This window comes from Antennarius striatus, chromosome 13 (genome assembly GCF_040054535.1).
Source record: "Antennarius striatus isolate MH-2024 chromosome 13, ASM4005453v1, whole genome shotgun sequence".
NCBI lineage: Eukaryota > Metazoa > Chordata > Actinopteri > Lophiiformes > Antennariidae > Antennarius > Antennarius striatus.
In genome coordinates this window covers 15,034,052-15,047,645 of record NC_090788.1, presented here as the reverse complement: position 1 = coordinate 15,047,645, position 13,594 = coordinate 15,034,052, and the positions used below count along the sequence as shown (strand labels likewise).

At 40.6% G+C, this 13,594-nt stretch overlaps 1 protein-coding gene across 4 annotated transcripts in view; it reads left to right on the top strand.

Annotated features, from left to right (window-relative positions):
- LOC137606542 (actin-binding LIM protein 3-like) overlaps nucleotides 1–12,425 on the top strand; it is a 41,314-nt gene extending 28,889 nt beyond the window's left edge. For 2 of the 4 annotated variants that reach the window (XM_068331831.1, XM_068331830.1), the window contains 8 exons: nucleotides 36–173; nucleotides 274–338; nucleotides 627–771; nucleotides 3,997–4,026; nucleotides 7,924–7,982; nucleotides 8,234–8,300; nucleotides 9,603–9,862; nucleotides 9,985–12,425. In XM_068331831.1, the coding sequence (XP_068187932.1) occupies nucleotides 36–173; nucleotides 274–338; nucleotides 627–771; nucleotides 3,997–4,026; nucleotides 7,924–7,982; nucleotides 8,234–8,300; nucleotides 9,603–9,664 (566 nt within the window). In that variant the 3' untranslated portion in view covers nucleotides 9,665–9,862; nucleotides 9,985–12,425. The remainder of the gene's footprint in view (nucleotides 1–35; nucleotides 174–273; nucleotides 339–626; nucleotides 772–3,996; nucleotides 4,027–7,923; nucleotides 7,983–8,233; nucleotides 8,301–9,602; nucleotides 9,863–9,984) is intronic. The other 2 variants (XM_068331833.1, XM_068331832.1) reach the window with 1 other exon arrangement.
- The last annotated feature ends 1,169 nt before the right edge of the window (nucleotides 12,426–13,594 follow it).

The following is a 13,594-nucleotide window of genomic DNA, read 5'->3' as shown; positions in this document are numbered from 1 at the left end:
GTGTTGATGTGTTCTCTGACTGTCTCTACCTTTAGACGCGTCTCGCTCTCCGACAGCCAATAAGAGCAAGATCAATGAGAACCTCATCAACTCCAGCCGCCTCTCCACCTCCAACTGTAACGGCCTCTATCACCCAGAATCCAACTACTACCCGTATACCGGCTCCCCGAACAGTACTGCCTCCTCTTTTTGCACGCACAAGTGCTTAGAAACTTATTTATACTACATCCATTATCCAAATTAATCTAGGTCTTCTTTTATCTCCACCTCTAGTCGCCAGGGTGAGGAGGTTTTCATCAGGAGGAGAGGAGAATGGATGGAATCACAATATGAACAGGGTGGGATAGGAGCTTCTTCTTTGCCTTTTAAATAATAAATGTGACCTAATATTAAACTAATGGTTGATTTAAGTATTCCTTCCACCTTTAACTACTTTACAATATGATTGTCCTATAATCTTTTCTCCTACCTTATTTTATTGACCGTCTATTAACCCATGTATCCATTCCTTTCAACCAATGTCTCCATCTGTCTGTCCATTTGCCACTTTCTCTTCTGCCCTCTTTAACCCATCCTTTATTCCATCTTTTGTCCCATATTCATCTTCTTCCCTCCACTTCTCTCAGGGAATTGGCAGGATGATCCTGAAGGAGGAGATGAAGGCACGGTCAGGTTGTCATGACAATGACCAGTGGGGGAGCAGATGCAGTTCCCGTTGTAACAGCAAAGAGGCGCTGAACAACTTGGGATTCATCTCCGTCAATGGCTGCTGTAAGTCAATGGTTTTTAAGCTAGCAGCGCTTTTAGGCCCTAGTTAGCCTGTAGCACAGAATACCGAAGAATAGTTTTGCTGATATACGATCATCATCAAGAACAAGGTACTTCAGTGAGGAGTAGTGAAAAAGGTTGCGAATTACAACAACTAATATCTTAATGTCTATAATATTGCTAATACAAGACTTTCCACAAAATATGCTGGGAAGGGTGTGTGCCTGGAATAGTCCCAGGGTAAATCACCCGATGGAGTCCAGATGGTGGTGGTGGTGGCTGATGAAGCTGTTGAAGCAATCAAGTCAGTGAATGTGTGAAAACCGGGCTGTGATGGGGAACAGCAAGCATTCAAACAAGCAGCTTGAGTCGACTAGATTTCTAGAAAGAATCATCGTCATTAAAAAGACAGCAATAAACAGTAAGTTCAACACCTGCCAAGACCTTTCAAATAAAACCTTTTGGTAAAGTTAGAGGGAAAAGTCAATGGCTTTTCCAAAGTCAGACGGATTCATCCTCAGGTCCAAATTAAATTGTTTCTTTGTTTTTTTGTTTTTTAATTAACAAAATTTCATGATATTCTTTGTCAACAATAAAGAATTGCTGCTATCATGAATGAATTGTAGGTTTTAAATCAACTTATGAATGTCAATGTTTCCCAAAGGTGGCATGGTGACACAGTGCTGTTGCCTCATAGCAAAGGACCTGAGTTAAAATGAGGAACTGGGACGTGTTGTGTGATGTTTTGTGTGAGCTTCACAAAATCACTAAACTAGAAACAAAAATCAATAGATTTCAACTAAATTTCCATTTGGTTAATAATGTAAAGAATGTAAATTATCTTAAAACACTAAAATCATCCTTTTGGGCTGCAACAGAATTAAGATTGTGGTTTTGGCTCAAGACTGAAATCTGCATAAGATCCCAGTGAAAGTAATGGCCATTAAATAATATATTCACCTTAATGGGAGGAGGAACATGTGTTGTTGGCTGTGATCCTGAGTGAGTATTGTATGTGTGTGTGTGTGTGTGGGGGGGCTTCTCTATTAATTCTCTCATTGATCCTACTCCTCATTACATTCAGCACATGTACAGCAGAGACAGAAATGGAGAGAATCAGGCAAAGAAAGAGAGTGTTTAGGTGTAGGTCAAATGAGAATGAAAGACTGGTTGTACTAACAGCAGAGGGACGATGAAGGAGATTGAGAGTGAATTAAATTTGAAGGGGAACAAAAAGGAGTAAGAGGGAGTGAAAAGTAATTTGTAGCTGTTGAGGGAAGATGTATGACCCACTGCCAAGAGGTATATCAGGGTCAGAGAGCAGCGGAAAGAGAGATGAGGTGTGTGTTCAGATGATGGAGGTGTTCTTAATGAGAGCCTTCAGTGCTGCATAATCATTGTGGCTTTATGGGGCCAGCTAATATTGTACAGAGAAAACACAGCGTTGTATGATCATCAACTTCTTAAAAGAGAGGCTAATTGCAAAACTCAGGAACAGGAGAGATGACACTTTTCTAACACAACTTTGAAGTAAACCTCAAACCTACCAACACCCTTAGGGATGAGATGAGATCTGAGGTGACATCAGAAGTAAGAAACAAGATGAGACATAGGACTCAATACGAGATAAGACATGAGATGACATGAGATAGGATGAGAAGTCATGGTTGTAGTTCATCATGCATTTCATCAATAACACCGAGTTTTATGTGGCATGGGTGCTTTATAGGGTGTCAGATATATATCTTGGAGTTCTAAAATGAACAATAGTTTGTATTTAATCAGTTTTATCCTTCTGTCCACCAGTACGCCGTGTGAGGAATGTGCAGTCAGGGGTAAAATTTCACACAAACTGAAACATTCCTCCTTGGATGTTCTCAGTGTGAAACATGAAAGTTATCCATGTCCCGGTCGGTTATTTAGTCAACAAGTCCTTCTAATCATAGTTGAGGGTCATAGGGGTCACCAGTTTCCTCAGCAGGTAACAGTTTAGTAATCTGGATTGTTTCTACTTGGGTGGTGACCATCGGTGAAGACAGCCTGTTGATTTTTTGGAGGTGGTTGTTACTGTATGATAACTATTGATTAAAACTGTTTAACTTAATTTTGAAAGAGCACACCAACAGAATCTCCTCTGAAATGACAGTGAAACGTCGTGTTTAACTAGAGTGCTGATGCCGCATGACTGCGGCCGCGCTGCTTCATATTTTATATATTGTGTAGGTTGTGATGCTGATTTGTCTGCGTGTCGATGTTGTCAGTGGATTTTTCCGTACCTCATACATAATACATAAAACTTCGAAGAAAAACTTTCACTTTGTCATTTTTGTGTCCTGATGCGTAGAACAAACACTAACACCAGCTCACTGTCTTTGTTCATGAAGGATGAGAACAGCTGTCAGGAAGGAACAGTAAAGCAGCTGAAATTATGCTCATTACAACAGATACTCCCCCCAACACACACACACACACACACCCTGCTAATTTACATGTAAAACAAACAAACACACCATAGAAACGATGACCTTCTTGGTGGTGCTTATAAATACTTTTATCTTATTGCTCCGTTGGGACACATTAAATGAGCATCTTCAGTCCATTAGAAGCTTTTACACCGGTGTTCAAGAAACGTTTGGATCCGCTAACAGCAAATGTTTCTGCTAGAAATAAATTATGTCCTGACTGACCTTTTATTGATTATGTCAGTGTTTTAATGCATTGTCCACAAAGGAACGGCTTTTTCATGCACTGTCTGCAACCTACCAGGCATGAATTCCTTTTTAAAATCTTATTTTGTTTGATTTGGGATGTATATACTGTATATGGTATGGTATTTCATTGTATATATTGCTCTCCAAGGGCAGCATGGTGGTGCAGTTGGTAGCACTGTTGCCTCACAGCAAGAAGGTTCCATGTTCAGTTTGTTTGTTCCCCCTGTGTGTGTGGGTTCTCCGTCTTCCTCCCACCTCCACAAATATGCAGCTCAGTTGTATTGGTCATTCTAAATTGTCCAAAGGAGTGAGCATGAGAATGATTTGTATTTTGGACACATGCATTTATTCCCCAGGAATTACTGTTGAGTCCTGCCGCTACTGGAAAGACTTCAAATGGTCAAACACAGCTTCAGAAAATTCAGGAAATCTTTTCTGACTGTAACTGAATTTTGAACTAGTGAAACTAGAAAAATTAATACATGGTCCATCTCTCTCTTCTCCCCCCCCCCCCCAGCTCCCAGGTCCATCTCCAGCGCTGATAGTGGTGAGCGTTCCATCAGCATATCTTAATCTGAGTTCATCTCAGGGGGACGGCAACATAGTGGGTCATCTACCACCCTCTGATCCCCTTCATCCCGTCTTTAAGGGGAAGATTGTGATCAACTCCTGCACACGCACACACACACACACACACACACTACACACACTTGGGCTACAGGTGGGCAGATAAACAGTACTGTACAGTCGATCAGGCCTCTTTTATCAGCTTTTCTGTGGCATGTGATCAAGGATCAGCGACCTGCACTCCTCAGCCATCTGTGTCACATAGGACAGTTTGATTGTAAAGATAGCATCACATTAACCACAACAGACCTGCTCACTACCTCTTTTTGTATTACTTCATAGATTAAATGGGGTTTTTTGTGTGCATGTAGACTGCCATATAAAAAATTAAAACAGGAATTATATAAACTATGCCAAAACCTTGTCTGTGAGGATTAAATAGCAGCAGCAATTACAGAGAGGTACTTGTAGTATGATAAATGAAATAATGAAATGCTTGGAGTAGTTTTCTTACATTTGGAATGCTATAAATGCTGATGAAGCTGACTGCTTCATTTGTGAGAGAGATGTAGATGACAAAACCCAGTGTAGCTCAGCAGCACATGTTTTACTGACCCCTCTCTCTCTCTCCTCTACTACATCATGTCATTTTAGCATTGCTTTCATTTAACATTCCCTCACGTAACTCCTTCTCCTCCTTCTCTCTCTTGCTGAGTGAACAAGAGAGACAAGGAACAGAGGGTGGACAGAACAAGTGAGAGAGAAAGGGTTTGGTAAAACACTAAGAAGGAACTATGAGGCCAAGAAAGGAGAGAGGGGGGAGGTGGGTGAAGTCAAAGAGAAAGGAAACTCCAGGTGATTAGTATGACTCCACTGCCCTCTGCTGGCTCAGCTGCAGCAGCACATGCACCAAAAAGATATGCAGCTACAATCAGGGCTTTGAACCAGAATTTTTTGCCAATCGATTCGTTCCGAACAGAAACGGAATTATAACGTTTCCGGTTTTGCATTCCACCCATAAACTGACGTTCCTGAACCGGTTAGAACAAAAAAAAAAAATTAAGTTCCTGAACCGGTTAATAACGTCCCTTGTAAATATAAATACAGTGATACCTCTGTACTCGACTGCCTCTATACTCGACCAAATCGGTGCTCGACCAAAAAATTCGAGTAGAAAATGTATCGGACCCCGAACCGATTTTCGGTGCTCGACTAGCCGAGTTGACCCGAACGCGCTCCTCGGCTGCGCTCCTCGGCCAGCGGGTAAGCGTCAGTTCGACTCAGACCGCCAGCGGAGTAACACGTACGCAAATTACGTACGCAAATTACGTACGGAAATTATAGCAAAATATGAAAGTACTGTACGAGTGTCCGACCTCGCGTCGCAGTACGAAATGGCAAAGTCAACCATTTCCACTATCTTGAAGCAGAAGCACCTGACAATGGACAGGTTCCTTCTTAAAGAAAAGAGGAAGGCTACTGCCCAGCCAGATTCACCTCCACGGAAGAGAGAGAGAAGGGAGAAAACCCCTGGAGGCTCGTTACCTAGCGTCATCATGGAAGGGATTCCCCTTCCATGATGATGCTAGTGCCATCAACCACTCTCTAAAACGTAAAGTAAATTATACAAAATGGTTTATAATGCTTTATCTTTATCATGTACTGCTTGTGCACATTTACGTATTCATTTTTGTTTAGATACACGTTCTTATAATATTTTAGGTATTTTTCTAAATGGTAAGAACGGATTAAAATACTTTCCATTATTTCTTATGGGAAAATTGGTTTCGGTGGTCGAACAAATCGGTGCTCAACCACCACCTCAGAACGGATTATGGTCGAGTACAGAGGTATCACTGTATGTAGGTGCTGTATTTTGCACACCATAAGACACGCTTAAAAGCCTTAAAATTTCTCAAAAATCAATGCTGCGCTTTTTAACATTAAGCGTCTTTTGTGTACACTGAGTTCCAAAATCTATAAAAATGTTTTTCTGTGACTTTAGTCAGTGATCCACCAGATCGGCCATTGACGTCACTACGTACGCCGGCAGCGATGGACTTTTAGAGATTAGAGAACATGACGCGAGGCTACGTCCGGCACACCTCCGGTAGATACCGGTGTACAGTTTAAATGCCGGTACTGTACCGCAGGTATGCTGTAACCACATTTGTTTGGCTAAAGACTCCCGACAATGACGTCAGCGGAGACACGCTTACGACGCAAAATGTGGATTGCCGATCCTGGACTAACGTGTCTGCTTTGACTTTTGTCTGATGTTTTGCAAAAGCCGGCATCATTACCGGAAAGACACCCGGAAACGTCATGGTCAGCGATAGTGAAATTGTCGAGCTATTCAATGCAGACCGAAGATGAGGAATTGAAATACGTAGTACAACACAGTTCAACCACAGTCACCTTTTTGCTTCCGTTAGCTAGCATGCACCGACATGTGTGTAAAAGTAGAGAGTAGAGTATAAAACTTTATTTATCTCTTAAGGAGGTTCCGTCAGGGCAATTGATTTCTCCGTCGCACACAGCATAGTAAGTACACAAAACACAGAAAAAGCACACAGAAAGCACCAGCACATAGAAAATAGCACATCAAAGTACAGAAATAAACTCTGCAATTTAGATTGCGCCTCTATACAATGCGCCAAATGGTGCGCCGAATGGTGCGCAAAATACGGTAACTTAAGGACTTTTGAATTGGAAACTAAAGTAATTAGTTTATACGTATACTATAGACTATAATTATATATATATCCCTAACCTACAGTAAACAGTACCACTGCACTACACCACTGCTTTATGCAAGTTGTATCACTGTAGTTAAGGCTTATGCCTCCTACTTAGACACTACACGACATAAGACAAGAATAACTTCCACCATGTCATTTATTGCTGAACAACAGATCTTCATTGTTCTTCTCCCATAGCTCAATATTGCTACAAAGCGCTGGCAGTACGGGAACACACTGCTCTGAAAATGACTGCAGCCGATGAGTTAATGTCTAAATCCTACATTTTCAGATTGACATACTGCAGTGTTTACCTGTTATGATTAAATTGTGACTGGGAGACCTCCCTTTTCCTAACTGCTGCTGATAGCCGCTACTTCTCTCTGCTCTCATCGCGCGTCCAGTGAATGACAGGAAGTGAAACATGAGGTCAAATATTTTTATCAAGAACTAAAAAAAACCCAGTATTAACCGGTTTACAATTATTTTCTGTTCCGATTCTGTTTCGGAACATTAAAAAATATAAAGTTTTCGGTTTCGTTTTCATTCCTGACAAAATTCCAAAAGTTTCCGGTTTTCGTTTTTCGTTCCAAGAACCGGTTCAAAGCCCTGGCTACAATCAACGAGTAATATCAAAGAAGGGATGGATAAAGAAACAATTCTATCATTGGTGTTGTGCAGCTTTCGTTAGCAACAGATGGCAGCTTGTTTCTGTGGTTTCAGAAATCTGAAATACCTGAGCAGAGGTTCTTTAAAAGGTGTTCGAGGCTGCAGGGAAGGTTTTAGATAAGGCATTGATTGTCATTCTAACAGGGTCTTTCTGATTTTACCAATGCAATTGAGGTTGTACCATGACTTCTCGTCAAGAGTTTGTCAGGGGAGGGAAAGGCAACAGATTAAAGAGCCTCTGAATTCTAGTACCAAGTCAACAAAGAGCTTCCCTCCAAACCCAATTGACAAAGATGCTAGACACTCATGCAATTTTTAAATACACATAAACCTAAAATTCACTCGTTTGCATGATGAGAAGTTAATCAGATATTATTCTTAGCTGCAAAATAACAGTAGTTTTACTACGTTCTGCACCTTAAGTCCACCTTGAATTAATGGTGATGGTTTTATGTTTGTTCTTTCAGATTCATATGTTGCCAAATCAGCCTCGTTGCCTGGATACGGCAAAAATGGACTAAACAGGGTAGGCAGTCAAAATTTGTGTGTGTGTGTATGTGTGTGTGTATGACGAAAAAGAAGATATATTGAACCAAAAGTCATGTTAAACTCCTCTGTTTACCATAAAACCTCTACAACTCCATTCAGACTGATTTGATTTTTTATGGTTGCAGTTTTTGAAGACGTTACTCTACGTTGTTTGAAGCCTTTTCCCGAGATTAAATATACTGTATGATCTCATTTGATATTTGCTAAACTAATTTTTCTGTTTTCCAGCCTGGGAGCAGTGGAAAGGATTATTCCCAGTTTGACAGCAGTCATGCAGATAATTGGCAGATCAGAGGTGAGCCTTTAATGGTCCACTTTTGTTCTGATTTAGTTTCTGTCACAATATACACTGCTCACAAAAATTAAAGGAACACTTCTTAATTGGGCCTGGCATAAAATCAATTAAACCTATCTGATAAGTTACTGGTTGGTTAAGCAGCTGAGGGCATCATTAATCACTTTCAGCTGTATTGGTTTTCATGGAATTAACAAAAGGTGCACTACAGTGGCAACAATTAGAAAACCCTCAAAACAGGACTGGTTCCACATGTGGAGGTCATCTCAAGTTTCTCCCTCTCGATTTTTTTTGGTTGGTTTTCCACTTGTGCTGGTTTTTGCTTGAGTAATTATCTCTACTGGCAGTATGAGGCGATTCCTTAACCATACAGAAGTTGCACAGGTTGTCCAACTTCTCCAGGACATGCTTCTCCACACATGCTGCAGCAAGAAGGTTTAATGTGTCTCCCAGCACAATCTGCCATGCATGGAGGAGGTTTCAGGAGACTGGTGGTTATTCTCGGAGAGCTGGACAGGGCTGTAGAAGGTCTTCAACCCATCAGCAGGACCGATATCTGCTCCTTTGTGCAGGGCGGAACAGCCTGAGCACTGCTCGTGCCCTACAGAATGACCTCCAGAGGGCCACTGGTATGAATGTCTCTACCAAACCATCAGGAACAGACTTCAGGAAATACCACAAGACACCATCCGTCGTCTTATTAGGAACATGCCGCAACGTTGTCAAGCATGCATACAAGCTCGTGGGGGCCACACAAGATACTGAAAAGCATTTTGAGTTGCAGAAATTAAGTCTTTGAAAAAATAGACTATCCTGCCACATCTTCATTTCACTCTGATTTTAGGGTGTCTACACGAATGAGCCCTCTGTAGGCTGAAAACTTTTATTTCCATTAAAAGGCTTTGCATCCTTTTGTTCCTAAGACATGGCCCTGTCGTTATTTGTGTGGATATCCAACTTCATATTGAGATCTGATGGATCTAGTGTGTTTCTTTTAAGTGTTTCATTTTTGTGAGCAGTGTATATTCAGGTCGTATGTAACAGTGGAATAAAGATGACAATATGTGCATCTGTTAAAAACTTGATGGGACATTTTCCTCATCCAAATATCTAAAAAATCTTATATATTTTGTCACAACAGCCAGTTTGTTTAGCATCTAGTTTTAAACTAGAATGTAGTTTAATCTATTTTTAATTAAATTTCCCTGACGGAACCTCCTTAAGGGATCAATAAAGTTCTACTCTACTCTAAACCAGTTCACACAACATAACTAATACTATATTTTATCTCTTCCCTTTCAGAATACAAGGTAAGCCTGCAAAGCAAGCTAACAGCACTACAAGTGAGACGTCTGGAACAGTAGATAACAGATTAGGATTATGTGTTGCCTATTTACAGTTTCTTCTACAATTAAAATTCTTCATTCAGTTATTTTAAGGGAATGAAGCATTTTTAGGATTTCTGTCCCTCTTTCTCCTAGATTTACCCATATAAAGCCCTGGTTGTGTCGGTCAGAGGACAGCAGCGTCTTCCGGGTGATGTGGACCGAGCCAGACTGGAGGTGACATTCACATTTCTGATTCTGATTGTTCATATTTATAGTCTGTTTTTTGATTAAGCTTATAAATAACCAGTTGCTCTGATTTATATTTTTTTAACTGTTTTATCTCCTCATCCTGCCAGCGTCACCTCTCACCAGAAGAGTTCTACAAGGTCTTTGGTATGTCCATGTCTTCCTTCGACCGTCTTGCTCAGTGGAAGAAAAACGAAATGAAAAAACAGGTCCGACTTTTCTGAGGGAATGGTCTCTTCAGAACCGTCTGAACCCACTGCAGTTCCGTTTCGCTCTGTGAAGCAGCTCAGAGAGGCATTACATCTGAACTCAGATTGACTCTGTGTAGCACCAGAAGAGGACGAAAGTAAAAGTGTCTCCTCCTATGAGGTGACTGTTGACCTTAGATTTTAGTGTGGTGTATGTTGTGTATTTGGACATAATAAGCAGTAGATGTGGCATCAGCCAACTGACCAAACCTGCAACAAAAAGGAACAACCTGGAATAAAAGAAGTGGATGTAGAATGAAGACTCTCAGGTACAGATGTGTCTGCAACAGAAAGTTAAAAACAAGGGAACCTTAGGCGCTTTTCTCCCTCGCACCAGAAGGTGGCGGTGTGTTACCAGAGCTGTGGGTGCCAGGTTGATATCAGCGCCTAGTGAGGCTGGAATATACTGTAAGGCATTTGGTACCATACTGAGAGTCTGCACAGAGCCAGAGGGCCTGACTAGCATCATTCTGAAATTGAGGGAGATTGCTTTGGATGCATGCAGACTCCCTGGACGACAGACGTGCATGATACTGAAGCAAAAAGACAACATCCATCTGCAACTCAAAGCTAAGAAGACAGGCAGATGTCACAAGTGTGATTCCCACTATTGAATGTGTTATTTAAAAAAAATACTGAAATCCTAATGTCTTCTCTTTTTTAATGCAGGCATGTGTTTGATTTGGATGTCAGTTTTTCTGAAGCCATATTGACTGCTGTCTATATCTTGAGCAGACTGTACATTTGACTGACACGGCTTGTGAAACATGATGTGGTTGTGAGGTATAATAGGAATGAGCTCAGAGACGTTGGGCTTCAAAATCAGGTTTTAGTATTACACAGTTTAAGACTGTGTTTCACTCTGTTATTTCAAAATCTGATCAAAGTTTTACCAAATTCATTACAGCTCAGAGTTTTAGTTGTACAAGTAGATTATAGTTAAACTAGAAGGAGTCATGATCATGAGTTAGTGTGTGTGTTACAGCAAATAGAGATTCTCCACTGCTGATATTCTAGAAGCCTTTTGAATATAGAGAATAAGCAATTCTGGACTGAAGGCAGGGGAAAATGAGGAAATGGTGATCCTAACAAGAGAAGGAGCCTATGAAGGAATGAAGAAGGAAATCTGGAAATGCAGACAAAAAATGATTAATTGCAGAGTTGAAAGATATCATGAAATCACAGTACTCACAAGCTTTAAGAGCATTCAGAGAGTTTTAACTGAGTTTTGAAAATGAAATAATGTATTGCAGTAACTGAAACCATGAAATGTGTTTATTGGTTTGAATTTTTATCATTTATAATTTCCTAAACCATGTCTGTCACAGCAACTTCTAATAAATCCTATAAGGATCTTATTTTTTGTAATGTTAATTTTTTTGTGTGTGTGTATTATAGTGATCCCACTAGGGAATTTAAGAGCATACTCGAGTTTCATCAAACACATGCGAACATGGGCCTGTATGTGCAGGCCCCTATAACACACACAAACACAGGTTAAGACATAAGTATATGTTTTACTGGTGTATTTAATGAATTGTGCATTAATATCACCTTTTTCAAAGAACAAAACCAAGACACTGTATGAACTCACATGACATTACCTACCTGCAAAGCAGTGTGACTTCTGCTGATGTTATTGAGAGACCAGTTCAGACATGCGTGGTTTCACCTTGGCAAGTGTTACTCTTATGTCATTTTCACAATAAAGTCTGTTTCTGTTGTTTTCCACGAAGTTTAAGGAAGTGTTCCTTTATTTTTGCCAGTGCGAGACTAGAATTGCTCAACTTGACATTCAAATCATGCAGAACGCTGACTCACATCACGTTCCGTTATACAGTACATGTAAATTCACGTTGCACATATTTGTCCGACCACTTTCTTTTTTTGTTCAACATAGTTACTATGAATTAAAATATTAAGAAAGCAATCAGATGACATACAATCATGACAGGCATAAATCGACTACTGTAGCACATGTAGCACAGGTAGGCTAATTGATGTACCATGATCAACTGCAGCCAATGATGGCTAAGGGAGGCATGTCATCATGAATTGACAAGATGTGTCAAACATACACAGTGATTTTCAGTTACATACACGATACAGTTACTCCAGTACATTATTTCATTTTTCATTTTCACTTCCTGTACTCCACGAAGGAAGAATGTGCCTTAATGTGTCCTATGAAGTACATTAACTAATTTTTTAATTTGGTATACTCGTCTGATCCCCGAAGGGAAATTAAGAACACACTCCAGTATTAATCCTTAATCAAACGCATTCACACATATTAGTGTGTATAAGCCCCTGTAGCACACACACACACACACACACACACACACACACACACACACACACACACACACACACACACACACACACACACACACACACACACACACATGCAATGGGAGGTAGAGTGGCGGACAGCTCCTTCCTGGTGTGCCCCAAATGAGCAACTTGTTGAGCAACATGTATGACTACTTGTATATCAAATGGTGTTTCGCAAGTATGTACTCACATTTAACTTTGAAAAATAAAGGGTAATGTTTTCAATCTGCAGTCGGATAAATGTAAATTAGAATAATATTGAATTCTGAATTTGCGTGTTCTCCCTGTGTCTGCGTGGGTTCTCTCCAGGTTCTCCGGCTTCCTCCCACATCCAAAAACATGAGCTTCAGGTTAATTGTCCGGCCCCAAATTGACCATAGGAATGAGTGTGTGTGTGTGTGTGTGTGTGTGTGTGTGTGTGTGTGTGTGTGTGTGTGTGTGTGTGTGTGTGTGTGTGTGTGTGTGCGTGCGTGTGTGTGTGTCTGAGTGTAGCTGCACTGGCGTCGTGCCTGGTGTTTCCCGGCCTCAAGACCTAAAATAAGCTGGGACAGGCTCCAGCTTCCGACCTGCACAAGCGGATGAAACAGGTTGAGAAAATGAATGAATGAATGCATGAATGAATGAATGAATGAATGACTTGTGTTAGAGGCAGGCCAATAAACAGAGTACATAATCCAGTAATGGTCTGAGCGCCCCGGTTATATCTCACATTTGTGTGTTCATTTATAAAACGGCTTGAAGTTTCCAAAAAAATAAAACATTTCTTTTTGGACTTGAAGTTTAATTAACGAGTTGCTCTCAAACTGTGATGGAAATGTTTATTTATAGATCACACATAATCTATATTAACTACGACCACTGAAGTTGACCCATTAATTATCATTTAATACATAGTGTCTATATTTCTAATCTCTGTTTCAGTGACTGTTTGAATATCACTGCATGAGTTATATTATCAAGCTCTGATCAAGTTTCACGGAGACTGGAAAAATCAGGAATTGTTTTCGGGCTCGATTTTGACGTCACAGGATGACCCACAACACAGTACAGTAGTGATCCACACCACAGTACAGTAGTGATCCACACCACAGTACAGTAGTGACCCACACCACAGTAGTGACCCACACCACAGTACAGT